Genomic DNA, 21,212 nt, shown 5'->3' with positions numbered 1-21,212 from the left:
GTGCAAAATGACCTGGCCATCGGCAGAAAAGGACTGCTGGAGACGGGGGAGACGGACTACGAGTGCCACACGGCTCAGGTGCATCTGTAACTGGTTTCACAATGTCGTGCTAAATATATAGTTCACTTTTAACGACCATGTGCAGTATACTACTGGTTATTCGGGATAATGTGGAAGAAAAAATGCACAAATAATTGAAAAATATGATAACAGAGATATTTTCAACATGTATTTGGGACAATGTCTACTGGATGGGTAGTAGTGGCAGCGGTCGATGTCTGCACATGTTCAGGCACAGCTCAGCTCAGTCATCTTCCACTGCCAGTCTAGCTTAGTGTCTGCCACTGCATCTAGCAGCTGGCAAACTGTGTTGTCAGTCCCCACGTGCATGACGCAAGTCCTTTTTTTAGATGCACGAATAATCAGCAAAAAAACAATCAGGAGTATGCTGTACTTTCATTCTCAACAGAATTTTTTCTTTGCAACAAGTGCAAGCATTTGTCTCAGCTGTGGAAAGTCAGGTAGCACTGAATTACCACACATTTTGCAGCTGCCTGAAGGTTTCAATGTTTCACTGATATTGACTTCATTAGGCATAGATCAAGGATCGGGGGAAGGGCATCAGTCATGTCCTGTCCAAAGAAAACATCCTATAATTGGCCTTGGTTGAATTACAGAAACTAAGAACAACTACATTTGGATGGGTGGATGAGAATTTTAACCCAGCTCCTCCAACATGAAAGGCTAGTTGGAACAGCCTGACTATGTCTATTGTTTACACATAAGTTTTGTTCCAAATTCTGACACTACCACCACAAGGCTTTTGGTACGAACTAATGCCAAAAACCAACTATCTACTTTAAAAATATATTATTTTCCACTGATGACATGGATCCACTTAGGTTATCTAGCACATATGATCACATCCAATTGCCAGTAGTTTTCCAGTTCCTACTTGACTGTCAAGCAACTACATGGTACTATCTTGTACTAAACTGTTATTTGTTTAATATCCTTATTTGCTTTCTTACTCGAATTATCACTCCCTTTTTGATGAATTATTACATCCTTATCTTTTTTAGTCTTTGTTCTACTTTTCTGCAGCATTTTTCTATCGTCTTTCCTCCAACCATCACTATGCCTCTCATTTCTTTCTTTCTGGTAGTTTCCATACTTAAGTTTTCATATTTAAATCTATTTTTATTACCACTTCCTACATCAATTACCAAGTTCACTGTAATGTGTCCTTTCTTCCTCAGATGCGCACATTTGCTATTTCTTCTGTTTCTTATACATCTTTTACTCCTAACAATATAGCACCTTTAAAAGTTTGAAAGCTTTATAGTTTACAACAGTCCTGTTAACTTGGGTGTCTCTCTGACTCAAGCTTGTTTTGTTCCACTAACTGCCACATGCTCCTTTTCATTCATGTAATGCTCGTTCATCTGGAGAATTGTTTCCATAACAATTCTACAAGCATTTTGCTGCAAAATAGGTGCATCTGACAAAAATGGAGTAATGCAAAAATAGGGAAACATACTGAGTAAATGTATATTCAGCTATTTTTTTCATATCTCACATTAATTATACTCAAAAAACATACAAGTATAATTGCTGATAACAGTTATGAGGTATTCTGGTAAAAGTGTTCCAACACGAAATGTAAATTGGATGTACACTTTCCAAAACGATTTGTAGTTAAATTAACAATACTTACTGAGCTATGTTCACCTTCCTGTATATTCACATTCAGAACTACTGCTGCAAGTTTCTTCAGACTTGGTCGCTTGGTTTTGGCCAACTCTCTGAATAGTTTGAACCTAGTTCACACACAGGAGTAATAATGTTACTTTTATCAAAACAATGACAGAACTGAAATACCTAACTTCATACTGGATAATATACATTCAATGGGCTCTACAAAAACAAAGCCATAAAACCATGTCACTCTGTCACACTACAAAACTGTACAGTAATAAAAATGACTGGTAGTTGAGAGATAAATGAAATTTTGTTAATAATGTCTATGCACACTGAATTTCTCCCAACAATGGAAGGCAATGATTCAGCTTGTGAGCTGTAATCAATATGGGAGCATTCATTCAAACACTACACTTTCTCATATATTTGCGCATGAGTGCTCTGCATGCGTGATTAAGTCACAGGAATTTATAGCAAATTACAGATGGAAAACTTAGCTACTAAGGTGGAATTTTCTAATATTATTTGACTTTGTATCTAAATGCAAAAAGAAACAACTCTTACCTTTGAGTGTCTCTTGTATATCTTCGTGGATGACTCAAATATAAAACTTTTAAGTCATTTCGCAGTGCATGACCCACCAACAGTCGGCCCCGAAGAAGTTCTGCTACTTCCTTTTGAACTTGTTTAAAATCTTCAGCTAAGGGAGTATGGAAATAATTTTATTAGAAAATTTACTTTTCTGTTGTGAAGAATAATAGTTTGTGATTCATGTTATTTTACTCTTTATGCAATTACTGTTCAGAAGTTGAGGCTGCAATTCTCTCTCAAATTAAATTTAGGACCCATTATGACAGATGTTCATGTTTGGGATTGTTTTTGACATTGACACTTCCTTAACAGCAGCATCTTGAAAGATAATATAAATAATGTAGCGTACATGCAATAATCAATTATTGATGATCTCAAACAACATCCAGACCACAATGTGCTTTGCATCACATTTTGGAAGTGGTGACCCAATCAGATGATAGTTATACAATGTAAGCACAATACTTCATGATCCTAGCTCATGGCTGGTTGGACAGAGAGAGAAGGCATGGATGAGGAAAAGTAGTTATAAGTTTTTTATCGCACATCTAATAAACTAATAACATTAGTAATCACTCAATAAATCATTTACTATAAAAGAAATCTTCAGTTAAAATACAAAGGCTAAGTGTCCTAAATATCTGAAAGGCCATGATCATGGCAATTAATAGTAGATGTCAATGTTTCCAATAATTTCTTGTGGAATCCTATTGAAACATATGTTTGGCATACACAGTACAAAAAGATTCCTGCAACAAGTACTGGTGATTTTACCTTTCTGATGAGAGTTCTATGCATGTGAGTAAAAAGAACTTAGCTTTACACAGTTCAAGTCTCAATTTGTAGTACATCTTCTCCTTCACAAAACGCAAAAATGTAACTTTTGTAACTGTTCTACATTCCTTTTTACTATAGATTTTAAAATATAGTCTCTATATCAACAAATCTATCAATACTATTACTTATTTATATATCATAATTCTGTGAATTTTATTTACTACAGAAGAATGTCAAGTAAATCAACTATTAGTGTCAAGTATATCATTAAATGATAGTACTGCATATCTTGCAAATGATAAATACTAACAAATAAATCATAATGAATTCATCCCCTTTCAGTATTCAAATGCATAGTCTCATACAAAACAGAAACCTATAGTCATCTCTCCTCTTACTGACAATTTATTTTACTCTTCTTTACTTACCTTTAATTTATTTCTATTCCATGTTTTGTCTTTCTCTATGTTTCACCATATCTGCTCCCTAATCAAGATATAAGTTGCAAGTAGATGTTTCATAAATTTACTACGCGTGGCAAAATGTCAATCTACATCTACAGCACTACTCTGCAAACTACCATGAAGTGCATGACAGAGGGTATGTCTCATTGTACCAGTTACTAAGGTTTCTTCCTGTTCCAGTCACATATGGAGTGCAGGAAAAATGATTGTTTGAATGCTTCTGTGCATACAATAATTATTCTAATTTTATCCTCATGATCCATACGTGAGCAATACGTAGGGGGTTGTCGAGTATTACTAGTCGTCATTTAAAACCAGTTCTTGAAACTTTGTAAAGAGACGTCTATCTTCACAGGTGCCAGTTCAGTTCCTTCAGTAGCTCTGTGGCACTCTCACACGGGTCAAACAAACCTGTGACCTTTGTGCTGCCATTCTCTATATACATTCAATACCCCCTGTTTTTCCTATTTGGTACGGGTCACACACACACACACAGACACACACACACACACACACACACACACACACACACACACACACACACACACACGCGCGCAATATTCTAGAACTGGTTGCACAAGTGATTTGTAAGCAATCTCCAATTCTATATTCCTATTCAATATTCTAGAACTGGTCGCATAAGTGATTTGTAAGCAATCTCCTTTGTAGACTGACTGTATTTCCCCAGTATTCTACCATTAAACTGAAGTCTACCACCTGCTTCACTCATGACTGAGCCTACGTGATCATTCCATTTCATATCCCTGCGAAGCATTACATCCAGATGTTTGTAATAGTTGGCCGAGTCCAACAGTGACTCATTGATATTATTGTCTTAGGATACTACAGGTTTTCGTTTTGTGAAGTACACAACTTATTTTTTAACATTTAAAGTAAGTTACCAATGTTTGCACCACTTTGAAATCTTATCAAGATCTGACTCAATATTTACGCAGCTTCTTTCAGACATTACACTTCATTCTCGATAACTGCATCATTTGTAAAACATCTGAGGTTGCTATTAAATTGTGTGCAAGGTCATTAATATACAACATGAACTGCAATGGTCCTAACACAGTTCCCTGGGGCACACCTGAAATTTCTTCTATATCTGAAAATGACTCTCCATTCAAAATAACATGTGCATCCTCCCCACCAACAAGTCCTCAATCTAGTCATAAATTTCACTTGATACCCAGTATGGTCGTACTTTTGACAATAAATGTAAGTATGGTAGTGAGTCAAATTCTTTCTGGAAATCAATAAATACTGCATTTACCTTACTGCATTGATCCAAAGCTTTCAGTATATCATGTGAGAAAATAGAGAGTTATAGTTCACATGATTAATGATTTTAGAATCAATGCTGGTTGGCATGGTGGAGGTCATTCTGTTAGAGATATTTCATTATGTTTGAGCTCAGAGTATGTCCTAAGATTCTACAACAAACAGATGTCAAAGATATTGGATGGTAGTGGATAACTTCTACTACCCTTCTTGAAGACAAGTGTGACCTGTGCTTTTTTTTCCAAGAAATAGGCGTGGTTTTTTGTTCAAGGGTTCTACGACAGATTATAGTTAGAAGAGGGACTAATTCGGCTGCAAATTCAGTATAAAACCTGACAGGGATTACAGCAAGCCCTGGAACTTTTTCAATTTCAATGACTTCAACTCTTTCAATGCCAGTGACACCACTACTTATTTCACCCATCTTCTCAGTGGCACGAGGTTAATTTGGGGCAATCCTCCTGGGTTTTCCTCTGTTAAAGAGCTTGAGGAAAAAGAGTTAAGGATTTCAGCCTTTTCTTTGCTACCCTCAATTTCAGTTCTGTCTCATTCGCTAGGGACTGTATACTAACTTTAGTGCCACTAACAACCTTTGCTCATGACCAGAATTTCTTTGGGTTTTGTGAAAGATCATTTGACAAAATTCTACTACAGTAGCCATTGAAGGCATGACACAAAGCTCTCTTGACAGCCAAATGTGTTTCATCCAGCATCTCTCTATCTATAGCCTTACACTTTGTTTTACACCTATTGTTCAGTAATCTCTGTTTCTTTAGCAGTATCTTTACTGTGACTGCATACCATGGAGTGCCTCTCCCATTTTGAATTGTTCTACTGGGTATGTATCTATCCAGTGCATGGTGAACTATTCTTTTAAACCTGAGCCATAGTACCTCTACAGGCTCCTAAGTGGTGAAAGTTTCAAGTGTCTCATTAAAGTATGACACTATTAATTTTTTATCTGGTTTACTGAACATATATCTCTTTCAGCTTGTTTTAGTTGTCCGTTGTACTTAGGTAACCATTGCTGCCACAACTGTGTCATGGTCACTGATACCACTTCCAATGAGGACATTCTCAAAGAGATCAGGTCTATTCATTGCCATTAGATCAAATATATTTCCATCATGAGTGGGGTTCCAAACTATCTGTTCCATGTAGTTTTCAGAGAAGGTATTTAGTAATATTTCACAGGATATCTTATCACACCCACCACTAACAAAACTGTCAATCTCCCAATTGATTGTTGGATGATTAATGTCTCCACCAATAATTACAGTACTGCTGAGGAACTTAAGAACAAGTTAACTGAGATTCTCTCAAAAGTTTTCAGTTACATCAGGATATGATCCAGTGGACATAGAAGGATCCGATTATCGTTTCATGCTCACCCCTGGTACTGAGTCTTCTCAGTGGATTTGAGTTTCTTCTCTACAGCGACAATATACACCACCTCCACTTCCCATTTGCCTATGCTTTTGATTCACACTTTAATTTTCTGCAAAAATCTCAGTGCTATCAACTTCAGGGTTCATGCAGCTTTCTGTACCTAGTATTATGTGAGCTTCACTGCTCCTCAGAAAGGCTTTTAACTCTGGCACTCTGTTGTGAATGCTTCAGCAGTTAATCATCAGGATTTCAGAACTCTCAACTGCTGGAGGCATTTCTTTCGAACTTACACTGATACTTCAGTGTTTCCTACAGCTATCATTATCAGGATTGGAAGGAGAGTTGCCTAATCTAAAAAGCATTGTGTGCTCCCAAAACACAGTCAGCTGCCTGAGTAGCTGATGTGTAGTGCACACCTCATCCATTTAGAAGAACACTACAGTTCTCAAATCTATAGCCCAAGTCCAGGAAGTCACAGCCTAGCTTGTGACAGAACCTTCGCACACGACTGGGACCAATGAGCCACAATCAGTTCTGGGGATAATACTGCAGATTTTGAGTTTCACTGAAACTACATGCATAACGCTGGTCTTCTCAGCCTTCTCTGCCAGTCGCTAGAATGATCCAAGTACGACCTCAGAGTCCAAATGACATGCATCATTTGGGACAACATTTTTTACAACATGCACAACAATCTGCAGCTGCTTGCACCCTGTTCCCTCAATGGCTGCTGGAATAGCCTGTTCAACATGTTGAACGAGGCCCCCAGGCATACACACTGAGTGTACCTGGTGTCCTTTCCTTTCCCTTGCTGCCATTTCCCAAAGGGGTATCATCATTCACTGTATGTATGAACTGCCAACAATTAATAGATCCCTACCATTTTGCGTTTGCCTCCTCTTGCCACTGGACAAAACAGGTTTCCACAAAACAGCTGAAGTGAGTCCCACTGACTCAGTTTCAGTTTCAGTGAAAGGCACCACCTCAAACTTGTTGGTTAGGGGTATCGGTACAACACCCTGGTCCCCTCCCACTCTATACAGGATGCCTATATCTACCACTGACATGCCACTTGCAGTCAAGTGGACAGTAATGACAGATCCCGTACTTTCTGCAGAGGAGGGAGGATCCACAGGAAAGGATAGTAGTTGAGGTATCTCTGGTACCAATATCACAGATACAAACCTCTTGGGAGCTCTTCCAACACACCAATTCACAGCAGCTGCCATTAGTTTGACAGTAGTCAGGGTGATATCCAGTTGCTTAAGAACATCAACCAACTCAACCATGTTTGAGAACAGTTTTCACAGTGGGGCTGCATTTTCACTGCTGCAGTGTATTACAGGATGGTGAACAAATAACTTTAAATTAAGCCCACTGATTATATTTTAATCTATCGAACTAAAAAGATGCAAATTCCCTATAAGAATTGAAGCAAGCACAAAAAATGAGATTTCTATCAAGGCAACACAAAAGACTATGGTAAAAACTACCAGTCTCCTAAAACTTTTTGAGGTTAATTATAGCTGTTAGCAAACTTGAAAACAGAATTAATTTACGATAAACATAGATAATACGTAAGGCTACTCTTCTTTAAGGGAAAACCAGATGTAACACAATACATTTGTTAGAAGACCTGCAACAGTAATTAAATCACAAATGCCAATTTACTACAAATTACTCACAGGTTATGCACAGGACAATGGTAGCTTTCGAAAAAATCACATTTACTGGCTTTGATATAAAATGAAATTAAGGTGTAATGTATTCTCCGGCAGTAACTGTGAGCCGCAAATGCTGATCTGCTACAAAGTAAGCTACATATCCAAAACACTCATACCAGTAATTTACAAAAACATAGTTTTTAAGTGCCCAGAAATTCTCAGAAATAACCTATTTCCCAAGCAATTATACAATGAAATTAAGATAACGATTTTATTGAATGAGGATAGGCATACTGTTCTCAAAAACTTTAAAACTGCACAGTAAGTTTAAACCTAAAATTAAAGATAACAGTACAAGTTTATCATAGCACTCGCGAAAGCTCGAAATTTCACAACATATGACAATACAAACAGGTATTAATACAATCACTGAAAGTTCATGCGGAAGTGACATGAACTGTAAAATAAGTGTATCTAGAACTTATAATCGGCACACCAATCTTGTAAATGTGGTCTCACACAAAGAAAAATTCAGAAGTCTGGCTTTTATACATAAACAAACTTGCGAACTGCACAGATTTTTTCACTTAGCTGTTTCTGTGCCAACTTCCACACTGGCATATGGGAATAAAACTGGGTAAAATACTTTAACAACTCACCATTTTTCAGGTTTTCTGGTCGAATTCCGCTGACCCAGGTTCTATAATCATGAACTTTTTCTGTTGGAGCAACGTATTTATCGTACACACAGTCTCCAAATTTATTAACTAAGCTCACTCTGGCAACCATGTCAGTTTTGTCATCAGTTCCAACCATTTCACAATCCAGAGCAATCTCCTTTGTCAGCCTGAAATAACAAACATGACTGTCCTAATCTAATTTTTATAGACCTATAAACAAATGCAGTTTTGGCAACATCATAAACTAATTTCAAATGAATATACTAGTTTTTATGCAAATCTGCACTAAGCACATCTTCATCTTGCATTAATAAATGGAAACAAGAATTTGTGATTTACTATGAACTTCAAATCTGGCAATACAATCTCTAAGCTTATTTCTTGTCTTATTTCAAACAATAAAGAGATTGATACGCCTACCTAGCTGTTATTTCAGCAAAGAGTGGATAAGATCAAGGAAGGAAGCGCACTAGGTCTACAATCAAAGCAGTGGCCACTGTAGGAGATAATCACATTATGTTGAGAACAGACGTGAATACTTCTTGTGGCACACTCTTTTCATCCTAATATGACCTAATATTTTCATTCTTTATTCTTTTAAATTATAGTAAGCATTTGACATGTAAATTATGAGATTAAAAAAAAATCTGCCTATTCAATCTCGCATCACAGGTGACAGGAAATCCTGCTGCTTATTATGGAGGTACATTATTGAAATCAACTGAGCCATGAAATGAAATCCTAAATGCAGATTACCTATTGTACAAACTTTTACAAAACCATTTACATGAGGAATACTTAAGATTTCAGACTGTGAATGCTCTGATGCTGATAAATTGAAGATTTTTATATTCTATATAAATCTGCAAACATTATCCAAATATGACAAACAACCATCTCCAAAAGGAAAGTTAAAAAAAAACTAAAATTACCTTATCAGCAAAAGAAAAAGTTTATCACTGAACAAAGATGGTAATAAATTTCTACTGCCCAATAGATATTTTGCTTCAAAAGGAAAATTCACTTGAGAAAATTGTAAAATTACAAGAAAACAGAATAGGTGGTCATTAGTTACCCTAATGGAAGCAAAATTGCAATATCACCTAGAGACATACTTGAATGCAGAAAAATCTATTCCTAGCTTAAACAAACCATTAGTGTACACCGAGCTGAAGCAGGCTGTCACTTAAAGACTCCAAGGTGTGAAGAAACATACCAACTGTTTGGATGTGAATTGTATTGATAGAAAAGAAGCAACTGGAAACAAATGTGACATTAAATGAATGACTTTAGGAGCTTTATCTTGAAGCCAGATAAAATTCCTTTATCATCTGTGATATTATTTTGATACTAATATAGGTTCAAAAAACTGTATAAAACTGGATCTATAAAGATAGAAATATTAACAGCAAACACTATGTCCAATATTCAAATCACTAAAATAATCAAGTTTTTTGTATCAAATGCAAAGAATGTTTTAGTAAAACTTCTGTACGAAGTCTTGATCAGTCTTCTCCTTTACAGGGGACAAAAACAGGGAGCCTACAGCTCAGTCCATGTCTGCACACTATACTGTAATGACAATGATCTGTCTGGCTGTTTCACTGTTATTGCACGTTCATAGGTCAACATTCTGTGCTGAAAATTTTGTACTAGACTCTTTTACAACTGAAAAAATGGCACAGGAAAACATAATATTTTTCGTGTGTTGCAATTTTCTTTCATTTTTTGGGAAAAAATCCCTTTTACCACTAGATTCTAGGCCACATGACAAAAATTTTAAAAACGTTGTCAACAAACTCAATTAAAGAAGCAGAGTCAAATCAGATTCCAGCTGATTGAGAAATGTACTTCAAATCATTAGACTGTGATTTTTTTTCACCTCGGTGGTAGGAATCATACAAGAAATTTATTATAAATTCATTATTACAGTTCTAAGATTATGATAACCAAATATTCTTAAGTTTCGGTCAGCAGTGAACTATCAGCTTTAATCTCCTTTATGCAATAATCAAATTAAATGCACACAGCGTTACTCAAAATTCATAACATCTGCGCAGTATTTTATTGTAACATCATACATATTAGCAAATCGTGTGGGCGTCAGATGCCACTCTTACTGTATTCTCCTGATGCAAGAAAAATACACTAATAGAAATGGACATTTAGACACCTTGAATATCTTGGTCAAACACAACCAAACAGATACTACTGTATTTCCATGCTTGCAGGACATGCTGATTAAATTTTCATTCTTACGTGAGTTAACTTTCAGTACAGAGAAAAAAAAGCCATTCCTACAGATGAGGAATGGTGTGGGTACAGAAAAGCTACATGGTAGGTCCACCATTACTGCAACTTCAGGTGGACATCACAACATAGAATGTCCAAAGGATATGTGGACTCGGCTCATCATCATCATCTTTCAGACTTTGAAAGCACCACTCCAAATGACTGCACAAACAATTGGCAACAATGCAATGCCCGCGTAACAAATGGTGACGAGATAGAGTCAGAATGATAATGTGCCAAGAAGAATAGACACAGGTTCTTAAACAAGGACTACACTATAGGAATATAGTAAGACAGTTCAAATGGCTTTGAGAAACAGATGGATGATAACAACTGAAACCCAAGCCGAGGTTACAGGTAGAGTGCAGAGACGAACCATCTAGAACAGATTAATCGAAGTCGGAATGAGATCTCAAATTCCCATGCATTGTTTACCACCGACATCATATCGCAGGTAGTAGAGCTTTTCATGGTGTAGAGCCAGAGTAAACTGGGGCAATGAGTGGCATTCTGTGCTGTTCCAATAAGTCTCACTTCAGATCAATGCTAATGTGCTCATAGGTGACCTGGTGAAAGGTCACAGGAGACATCAACTCTCGACTCTTATGCCTCTCGACCTCCTGGCATCGTGTGTTGGTTATGACAACTGGACTGATTTGGTAACTGTTGAAGGGAGGATGACTGATTGTAAGTATGTGCAAGAATGGTAAACCCTTTTGCCATGACCAGGGACTATGGTACAAAATGTGGTATTCCAGCAGGGTAATGCAAAAACTCACCCATTGTAGTTCACACTACAAATGGCTTGATGAATGTACAGACCCTCGAATGGCATGCCTGGTTCTTTGGTTTGTCACCTATATAGATTGTCTGAGATGCGAGGCATATGCTTTCATACCAGCATTCAGCCAACCATCTTCATGAACTTAGCATGCGATTCAGGCATGACAAGAAATTCCTCAAGATGATCTTTTGAGGCTCTTTACTTCCGATGGGGACTCAGACCTCTTACTGATATTGATGAATGACATTCAAGTGGACTGAAAGTTCAATCATTAACAAGCAGTTATGTGATCACCACATTCCAGATAGTTTGATAAATGTCAGACTGATGCTTCGTGTGTAACACTTGCCATTTCCATCAGTGTACATATCAATATTTCTAGAGCAAAAACCATATGAAAAACATTGTACTGTGTTTTTTAAGTATATTCCAGTTCGTTCCTGTGGATGGTCACACCTTATACTGCTTTTCATGAATGATGTTCAAGAGGACTGAAAGTTTGATCATTAACAAGCAGTTATATGATAAAATCTTCCAGATACTTTGATAAATATCAAACTGGTGCTTTGTGGTCTAACACTTTTCATTTCCATCATTGTACGTATCAATATTTCAAGAGCAGAAACCACAAGAAAAACACTGTACTGTGTTTTCTGAGTATATTCCAGTTCAGATCAACATATACGTGGTATATTGCACTCAGTACGATTACAAAACTACAGAAAAATATAAAATCAAATCATGTTTTGACATAGCAGGAAAACAGCTGAAATCCAGGCAGAGATCACAGGCAAAGTGTGGGGACGAATCATCTAGAACAGATTAATGGAAGCAAGCATCCCTTGTGGGATATAGTGATTGCTTGGGAGGAAGTACTGAAGTTCACAAATGTGTGACAACTCTGGTGGTATAGTGGGGCAATATCATATTGAAACACTGCATCTTTGTTACAAAACCAAATTATCATTGGAACATTTCTAAATTCTACATTAAACATTCATTGCCTTCATCACTGCAAATGTTCATGTCCAACAACAACATGCTTTCATGCAGAAATTAACAAACACTGACTTTTTTAATACTTTTTGTCCCGAAACAAAACTTTTAGAAGTCATGTTGAGTGAGGCATATCAGTTCACTAAACTCTCATCTACGTCCTTTTGACAACTTTTTTCTGTTTTTGTATGAAGAATTCAGCTCCAACAAAAGCATCATTAATACAAACCCACCCACCCACCCACCCACCCACACACACACACACACACACACACACACACACACACAGGGTGAACATTAATAAAACCAACAAACTACAGGCATGGATTCCTGACTGGAAAGGGAGGAAAAAGGATCCTTTGAATATGCGGAGGGGAGGGACAGAGAGAGGGAGAGACGGAGATGTATGGTGACAGGGGGAAGAGGAGATGGACAGAGAAAGGGGCAGGGGGTGAGCAGAGGACAGACAGAGTGGGGAAGAGGAGATGGAAAGATAGAGGGGAGGAGGATGTGGAAAGAACGAGAGGGAGAAAGGGGCAGAATGAGAAACGCAGAGAAAGAGGCAGAAGAGAGAGGGGGAGGGGGAGGAAGAGGCGGAAGAGAGACGGGGAGGGGGAGGAAGAGGTGAAAGAGAGAGGGAGAGGGAGAGGGAGGGGAAGGGAGGGGGAGGAAGAGGTGGAAGAGAGAGGGAGGGGGAGGAAGAGGCGGACGAGAGAGGGGGAGGAAGAGGCACAAAGAGAGAGGAGGAGATTACTGTTTAACATCCCATCGATGACAAGGTCATCAGAGATGGAGCACAAGCTTCAATTACGGAAGGATGCAGAGGGTAGATTGGTTGGTGGGATTAAAGGGACCAGACTGCAACGGTCATCGGCCCTTTTTCCAAAAAATTAAAACCACCCAAAGAGAATAAAAATGAACAGCAGGAAAGACGTCAGACGACACGGGACAAGAAATACGCCGACAGAGATCAGACAAAACAAATTAAAATCACACAGAATGTGACGGTGGTTGGCCGACCATAGAGGGAAAAAAAAAAAGGAAAAGCCAACCACCGAGAACACATTAAAAACTCAGTTTAAAATCGGAGGCCAAAAGCCAGAATCAACACTAAAAAACAGAAACACTCAGATTAAATGATAAAAACCACCTGCCCTAATAAACGCAAAACTAAGCCAACCATAGCAGCGTCATCTGTTAAAAGGGCAGGGAGTGTGTCAGGCAGCGCGAACGTCTGCCTGAGCACAGCTAAAAGTGGACACTCCAATAAAATGTGGACTACAGATAAAACGGAGCCGCAGCGACACAGAGGTGGGTCCTCACGGCGCAATAAGTGGCCGTGCGTCAGCCGAGTGTGCCCAATGCGCAGCCGCCAGATGACAACAGACTGCTGGCGGGAGACCCGAAGGGACGACTGCCATACAGTCGTCGTCGCCTTGATAGGGCGAAGTTTGTTGGGCATGGGCAGGTTGCACCATTCAGTGTCCCAGAGGCCAAAAATGTTGCGACATAATAGTGCCCGCAAATCAGTCGCCGGGAGGCCAATGTCCAGAGATGGTGTACTGGTGGCCTCTTTCGCCAGGCGGTCAACATGTTCATTGCCCGGGATACCGACATGACTGGGGGTCCACACAAAGACCACAGAGCGGCCGCAACGGGCAAGAGTATGCAGGGACTCATGGATAGCCATCACCAGACGAGAACGAGGGAAACACTGGTCGAGAGCTCGTAAACCGCTCAGGAAATCGCTACAGATAACGAAGGACTCACCTGAGCAGGAGCGGATATACTCTAGGGCACGAAAGATGGCGACCAGCTCAGCAGTGTAAATGCTGCAGCCATCCGGCAAGGAACGTTGTTCGGAATGGTCCCCTAGAGTGAGCGCATAACCGACACGACCAGTGACCATAGAACCGTCAGTGTATACAATGCCAGAGCCCTGATACGTGGCCAGGATGGAATAAAAGCGGCGGCGGAAGGACTCTGGAGGGACTGAGTACTTCGGGCTCTGTGCCAAGTTGCGCCGAAGGCAAGGGCGAGGAACACACCATGGGGGTGTACGCAAAGTGGCCCGGAAGGGAGGCGGAACAGTGAAAACCCTAAGCCCGGAGAGAAGCTCTTTGACGCGGACCGCGATCGTACAACCTGACCGGGGCCGATGTTCTGGCAGATGGACGACTGATTGCGGGAACAGGAGACGATAGTTTGGATGCCCGGGCAAGCTAAAAACATGGGCAGCATAAGCGCCCAGCAAACATTGGCGCCATAACCGCAGGGGAGGGACACCTGCCTCCACTAGGATGCTGTCCACAGGGCTGGTCCGGAAGGCACCAGTGGCAAGTCGTATTCCGCTGTGTAAGATTAGGTCCAGCACCTGCAATGCAGACGGGGATGCTGAGCCATAAGCCAGGCTCCCATAATCCAGACGAGACTGGATTAATGCCTGGTAGAGCCGTAACAGGGTAGATCGGTCGGCGCCCCAGCTGGTGTGGCTCAAGCATCGCAGAGCATTTAGATGCCGCCAACATGCCTGTTTAAGTTGCCAAATATGAGGCAGCCAAGTCAATCGGGCATCAAAAACTACACCCCAAAAACCTGTGGGTCTCCACCACAGCGAGGAGTTCGTCAGCAAGATAAAGCCGCGGCTCAGGATGGACTGTTTGGCGCTGGCAGAAATGCATAATGCGGGTCTTGGCAGCCGAAAACTGAAAACCATGCGCTACAGCCCAAGACTGCGCCTTGTGGATAGGGCCCTGTAGCTGACGTTCAACAGCTGCAATGCCAGTAGAGCTGTAGTAAAGATAGAAGTCGTCAGCATACAGGGAAGCGGAAACAGAATTTCCCACTGCTGCAGCGAGCCCGTTTATTGCGATTAAAAACAGGCAGACACTGAGGACAGATCCCTGTGGCACACCGTTCTCCTGAACTCGGGAGGAACTATGGGAGGTCGCAACTTGCACGCGGAAGGTACGATACGACAGAAAATTTCGGATAAAGATCGGCAGAGGGCCCCGAAGACCCCGTCCATGAAGTGTAGAAAGGATGTGATGACGCCATGTCGTATCGTACGCCTTCCGCATGTCGAAAAAGACAGCTACCAGGTGCTGACGGCGGGCAAAGGCAGTACGGATGGCCGACTCCAGACTCACCAGATTGTCGGTGGCGGAGCGGCATTTACGGAACCCACCCTGAGACGGAGCCAGAAGGCCCCGAGAATCCAGTACCCAATTCAAGTGCCGGCTCACTATCCATTCGAGAAGCTTGCAAAGAACGTTGGTGAGGCTAATGGGGCGGTAGCTGTCCACCTCCAAAGGGCTCTTGCCCGGTTTCAAAACGGGGATGACAATGCTTTCCCGCCATTGCGACGGAAACTCACCCTCGACCCAGAGACGGTTGTAAAGGTCGAGGAGGTGTCGCTTGCAGTCCACTGAAAGGTGTTTCAGCATCTGACAGTGAATGCGATCTGGCCCAGGAGCGGTATCAGGGCAAGCGGCAAGGGCGCTGTGAAATTCCCACTCACTGAATGGAACATTGTAGGATTCCGGATGGTGGGTTCGAAAAGAAAGGCTCCGACGTTCCATCCGCTCTTTAATGGAGCGGAAGGCCAGTGGGTAATTGGAAGAAGCGGAACTAAGAGCAAAATGCTCTGCCAAGCTGTTGGCAATTTCGTTGGAGTCTGTACAAACTGCTCCATTCAGTGAGAGCGCAGGGACGCTGACAGGGATCCGATAGCCATAAAGGCGTCGGATCTTGGCCCAGACCTGCGATGGAGAGACATGGAGGCCAATGGTGGACACATACCGCTCCCAACACTCCTGCTTTCTTTGGCGGATGAGGCGACGGACCCGCACACACAGCCGTTTGAAGATGATGAGGTGTTCAATGCAGGGGTGTCGCTTGTTACGCTGGAGTGCCCGCCGACGATCTTTAATTGCTGCAGTGATCTCAGGCGACCACCAAGGCACAGTCCGCCGCCGAGGGCACCCAGAAGAACGGGGAATGGCAGATTCTGCGGCAGTAACGATGCCGGTGGTGACCGATTGAACCACCGCATCAATGTCATCACTAGAGAGAGGCTCAATAGCGGCAGTAGAGGAAAACAAGTCCCAGTCAGCCTTATTCATAGCCCACCTGCAAGGGCGCAGAGAAGAATGACGCTGTGGCAGTGACAGAAAGATTGGAAAGTGGTCACTACCACACAGGTCGTCATGCACTCTCCATTGGACAGACGGTAAGAGGCTAGGGCTGCAGATTGAAAGGTCGATGGCGGAGTACGTGCCATGCGCCACACTGAAGTGTGTGGAGGAACCATCATTTAAAAGCGAAAGATCGAGCTGTGCTAATAAATGCTCGATGGTGCCGCCTCGACCTGTCGCCACCCCAAAGACGGTTATGGGCGTTGAAGTCGCCCAGTAACAAGAAAGGTGGCAGCAATTGGGCTATCAGCGCAGCCAGGACACGCTGCGCAACATCATCATCCGATGGAAGGTAAAGACTGCAGACGGTAGCAGCCTGTGGCATCCACACCTGAACAGCGACAGCCTCTAAAGCTGTTTGTAGAGGTACAGACTCGCTGTGAAGAGAGTTAAGGACATATATGCAGACGCCACCAGACACCCTTTCATAAGCTGCCCGGTTCTTATAATAACTCCGATAGCCACGGAGGGCGGGGGTTCGCATTGCTGGAAACCAAGTTTCCTGAATAGCAATGCAGAAGAAAGGGTGAAGGCTGATAAGTTGTCGGAGCTCAGCTAGATGGTGGAAGAAACCGCTGCAGTTCCACTGGAGGATGGTATTGTCCATGTCTGAGAAAGGTGTGACGGGACTTGGAAGGCAGATTACGCCCCTGGGTCACCTGCTGCCTCCAATTGAGCACCGGTGCTGCCGCTATCCATGGCGTCTGAGGGACCGGCGAGATCGAGGTCCTCAGCGGACGCCAGAATCTCCACCTCGTTCTCAGACGCAGAGCTTGTAGGAAGCGGTGGGACAGGTGCCACCGCAATGTCGGTATTCTTGGGGACTTTCTTCTGTTTCTGTTTCTCTCGTTGTGCCTTCTGTGGTTCAGGCTTGGAGGGCTTCACAGGGTCAGTCTCACGGACGGACGACGATCGTGAGGCCCTACGACCAGGGGCTGGTGGTTGTTTGAGCCACTTGCGGGTGTCCGCTGTGCCGCTGGTCGGAACCTGCGAATGGAGGTCCCCAAGGGACCCCTTCCTTGCGAGAGTACCCGAAGAAGTCTTACTCTTCTCCGGCTGGGAAGGGGGAACTGATGTCCCCGATTGTTGGGGGGGGGGGGGGGGGGGGGGTGTTGCTCCTGAAGTAGATGGAGCAGGAACAACAGGTTGTGAAGTGCCCCCCACAAGCAAGGGGGCTGGTGGATTCTGACCGATCTTAGAGCCGATTTGTGATGATAGGAGAACCGTCATTGCAGCAGCAGCATAGGTTGACGTCATTGCCACAGGATGGAGCCGCTCATGTTTCTGCCTAGCCTCGGAGTAGGTCAGGCGGTCTAGGGTCTTATATTCCATTGTCTTCCGTTCTTTCTGGAAGATCCTACAGTCCGGCGAGCAGGGGGAATGGTGCTCTCTGCAGTTAACACAGATGGGAGGCGGAGCACATGGAGTATTGGGATGTAAAGGACGTCCACAATCTAGACACGTGATGCCGGAAGTACAGTGAGATGACATGTGCCCGAACTTCCAGCGTTTAAAACACCGCATCGGAGGAGGGATATATGGCTTCACATCACAACGGTAAACCATCACCTTGGACCTTTTCGGGTAAAACATCATCTTCAAAGGCCAAGATGAACGCACCGGTGGCTACCTGATTATCCCTCGGACCCCGATGGACATGCCGGATGAAGTGAACACCTCGTCATTCGAGGTTGGCGCGTAATTCATCATCGGACTGCAGAAGAAGATCCCTGTGGAATATAATACCCTGGACCATGTTGAGACTCTTATGCGGCGTGATGCTAACGGAAACATCCCCCAACTTGTCACAATTGAGCAACCTCCGTGACTGGGCAGAGGATGCTGTTTTGACGAGTACTGAACCTGAGCACATTTTGGACAAGCCCTCCACCTCCCCGAACTTGTCCTCTAAATGCTCCACAAAAAACTGGGGCTTGGTCGACATAAACGATTCCCCATCAACTCGCGTACACACGAGGTACCGGGGTGAATATTCTGCACTGCCTTCTTTAGCCATACGTTCCTCCCATGGAGTGGCCAGGGAGGGAAATGATCTTGGTTCGTATTTCTTGCCATTGAGGTTAGACCTCGATCGCTTAGAGACTGCTGGTGGAGGCCCACCAGCAAGAGATGATGTACCACGCTTCATTGCGGGTCATCCGCCCTGATGCCACCCACTCCGACCAGGGGCTCTCCCCACGGGCGCCACCCAGCCACAGCAAAGACCACCTGGCAGGATGGCCTTTGCCGGGAGTCCCGATGCCCCAGAGGGATAGGCATCTACTCCTCAGCATACATGGGGAGGTAGCAGCTCAGGCATCAGCAGTGCGATCCCTATGTAGTCAGGGGGCTACCACCAAGAGGGTACATGACGACCCCACCACAACGGACTGGCTACCGTGCTGGATGTCGGGTGTCGAATATCCATATGTGTCAGGAGGGCAAAGTTGGAAGTTCACAATGGAGGGCATGTATGCTGCCCGGAACACACAGCAGCTGATGTGGCTGGAAGCTCGGTGGAAAACCAACTCCATGACAATATCGGTTGTTGTGCCAGATCTTAGGGCAAGATGGATATATAATACACCACGTAAGGCGTTCTTCCCCAAATGGTACGCACTAACAGAAAATTTGGAAAGGTAGTGGTCAAACCCCTTAGGGGACTATCACATTAAGGCCAAAACGTTTGAGACTCCTTTTAGTCGCCTCTTACGACAGGCAGGAATACCGCGGGCCTATTCTTACCCCCGAACCCGCAGGGGGGTGCAGAGGGTAGAAACCATCCCATCATTTGCCTTAAGCGATTAAATGATGGACATAAAGAGGGGACAGCAGTAGGCGTTCAGGGAGAGGGGGATAGGAGGAGGTGGGCAGCGGGAGGTAGAAGGATGAAACAGACAGGGAGAGGGGAAGGAGGAGATGGACAGAGAGAGCGGGAACAGATGTGTGCAATATATGCAACATACAAGTGTGCAGGTAAATGGCTAATAATAAGTAAAAAAGCAATGCACAATCATTGCTTCCCCTTAGACAATTTTTTCAATAATATAAAATGTGTCTCATCGGAAGTGCATGTCTGGAAACTTCTTAGAATACAAATTTTCAGTCATCAAAGGTTAACAAGTTCTTATTTACCACTTATGGAATAAATACACTTTGTGATCAAGGGTATCTGGACACCCCCAAAAACATACGTTTTTCATATTAGGTGCATTGTGCTGCCGTCTACTGCCAGGTACTCGATGTCAGCAACCCCAGTAGTCATTAGAGATCGTGAGACAGCAGAATGGGGCGCGCTGCGGAACTCACGAACTTCGAATGTGGTCAGGTGATTGGGTGTCACTTGTATCATACGCCTGTACGCAAGATTTCCATTCGTGGACGGCGATCGCATCTTTCAACACGATCGAGCACCCGTTCATAATGCACGGCCTGTGGCGGATTGGTTACATGACAGTAACATCCCTGTAATGGACTGGTCTGCACAGAATCCTGACCTGAATCCTATAGAACACCTTTGGGATGTTTTGGAACGCCGACTTTGTGCCAGGCTGCACCGACCGACATTGATACCTCTCCTCAGTGCAGCACTCCATGAAGAATGGGCTAACATTCCCCAAGAAACTTTTCAGTACCTGATTGAATATATGCCTGCAAGTGGAAGCTGTTATCAAGGCTAAGGGTGGGCTAACACCATATTGAATTCCTGCATCACCGATGGAGGGCGCCACGAACTCTCATGTAATTTTCAGCCAGGTGTTCATTACCTTATTCTGTTCAGGAGTCCTTTGATTGTAAATTTATAATTACAGATTCCAGGCTTGTTAGTCTTCATCTCTCTTTCAAAGTCCTCTTCCTGAATGTTTTCAGCAGGTTTTTCAGTATGCCCACACTGAAGGACTTGCATTTTATATTGTGTCAAGCACAAGTAATTCAGTGTTTGCTATTTCGAATGTTTTGTTTTTAACTGTTACATAGCCTCTAACCTGTGCCCTAATTAATTCAATCAGATTTACAGGTAGTGATATGGTAGAAAACACAAAACTCTGTGACATCATTAACATGCAAGCTTTCCTGCATAATTTGTTCAAACTAATGAGCTGTAACAAATGAATGATAATTTGCATTGTTCATTACATATGACTTACTTCAACGGATGGTATGGTATGAATTGTTCAGTGAACCACTTCTTGAAAGTGACAGCATTCATGATTTATTTATTGTTCTGTGGGACCAAATTAAGGAGAAGTCTCCATGGTCATGGAACGAGTCAATACATGAAATTATAACACGATATTAGAAACAGATAAAATGAAATATAAAAAAACATATTCAGGTGACAAGTCGTAAGTTTAAATAAAGAAAATCAACAATGTAACACTGGAATTTGC

General features: G+C 42.6%; 1 protein-coding gene across 1 annotated transcript in view; it reads right to left on the bottom strand.

The window, feature by feature from the left end:
• The window catches only part of LOC126481201 (uncharacterized), a 71,466-nt gene that overhangs the window by 9,356 nt on the left and 40,898 nt on the right, over positions 1–21,212 (bottom strand). Inside the window, exons 4-6 of the mRNA XM_050104798.1 lie at positions 8,533–8,720; positions 2,266–2,401; positions 1,718–1,820 (exon numbers count right to left, since the gene is read on the bottom strand). Coding sequence (XP_049960755.1) covers positions 1,718–1,820; positions 2,266–2,401; positions 8,533–8,720 — 427 coding nt within the window. The remainder of the gene's footprint in view (positions 1–1,717; positions 1,821–2,265; positions 2,402–8,532; positions 8,721–21,212) is intronic.

Source organism: Schistocerca serialis, chromosome 5, assembly GCF_023864345.2.
Source record: "Schistocerca serialis cubense isolate TAMUIC-IGC-003099 chromosome 5, iqSchSeri2.2, whole genome shotgun sequence".
Classification (NCBI taxonomy): domain Eukaryota; kingdom Metazoa; phylum Arthropoda; class Insecta; order Orthoptera; family Acrididae; genus Schistocerca; species Schistocerca serialis.
The sequence above is the reverse complement of the archived record's forward strand: the minus strand, read 5'-3'. Positions and strand labels throughout refer to the sequence as shown.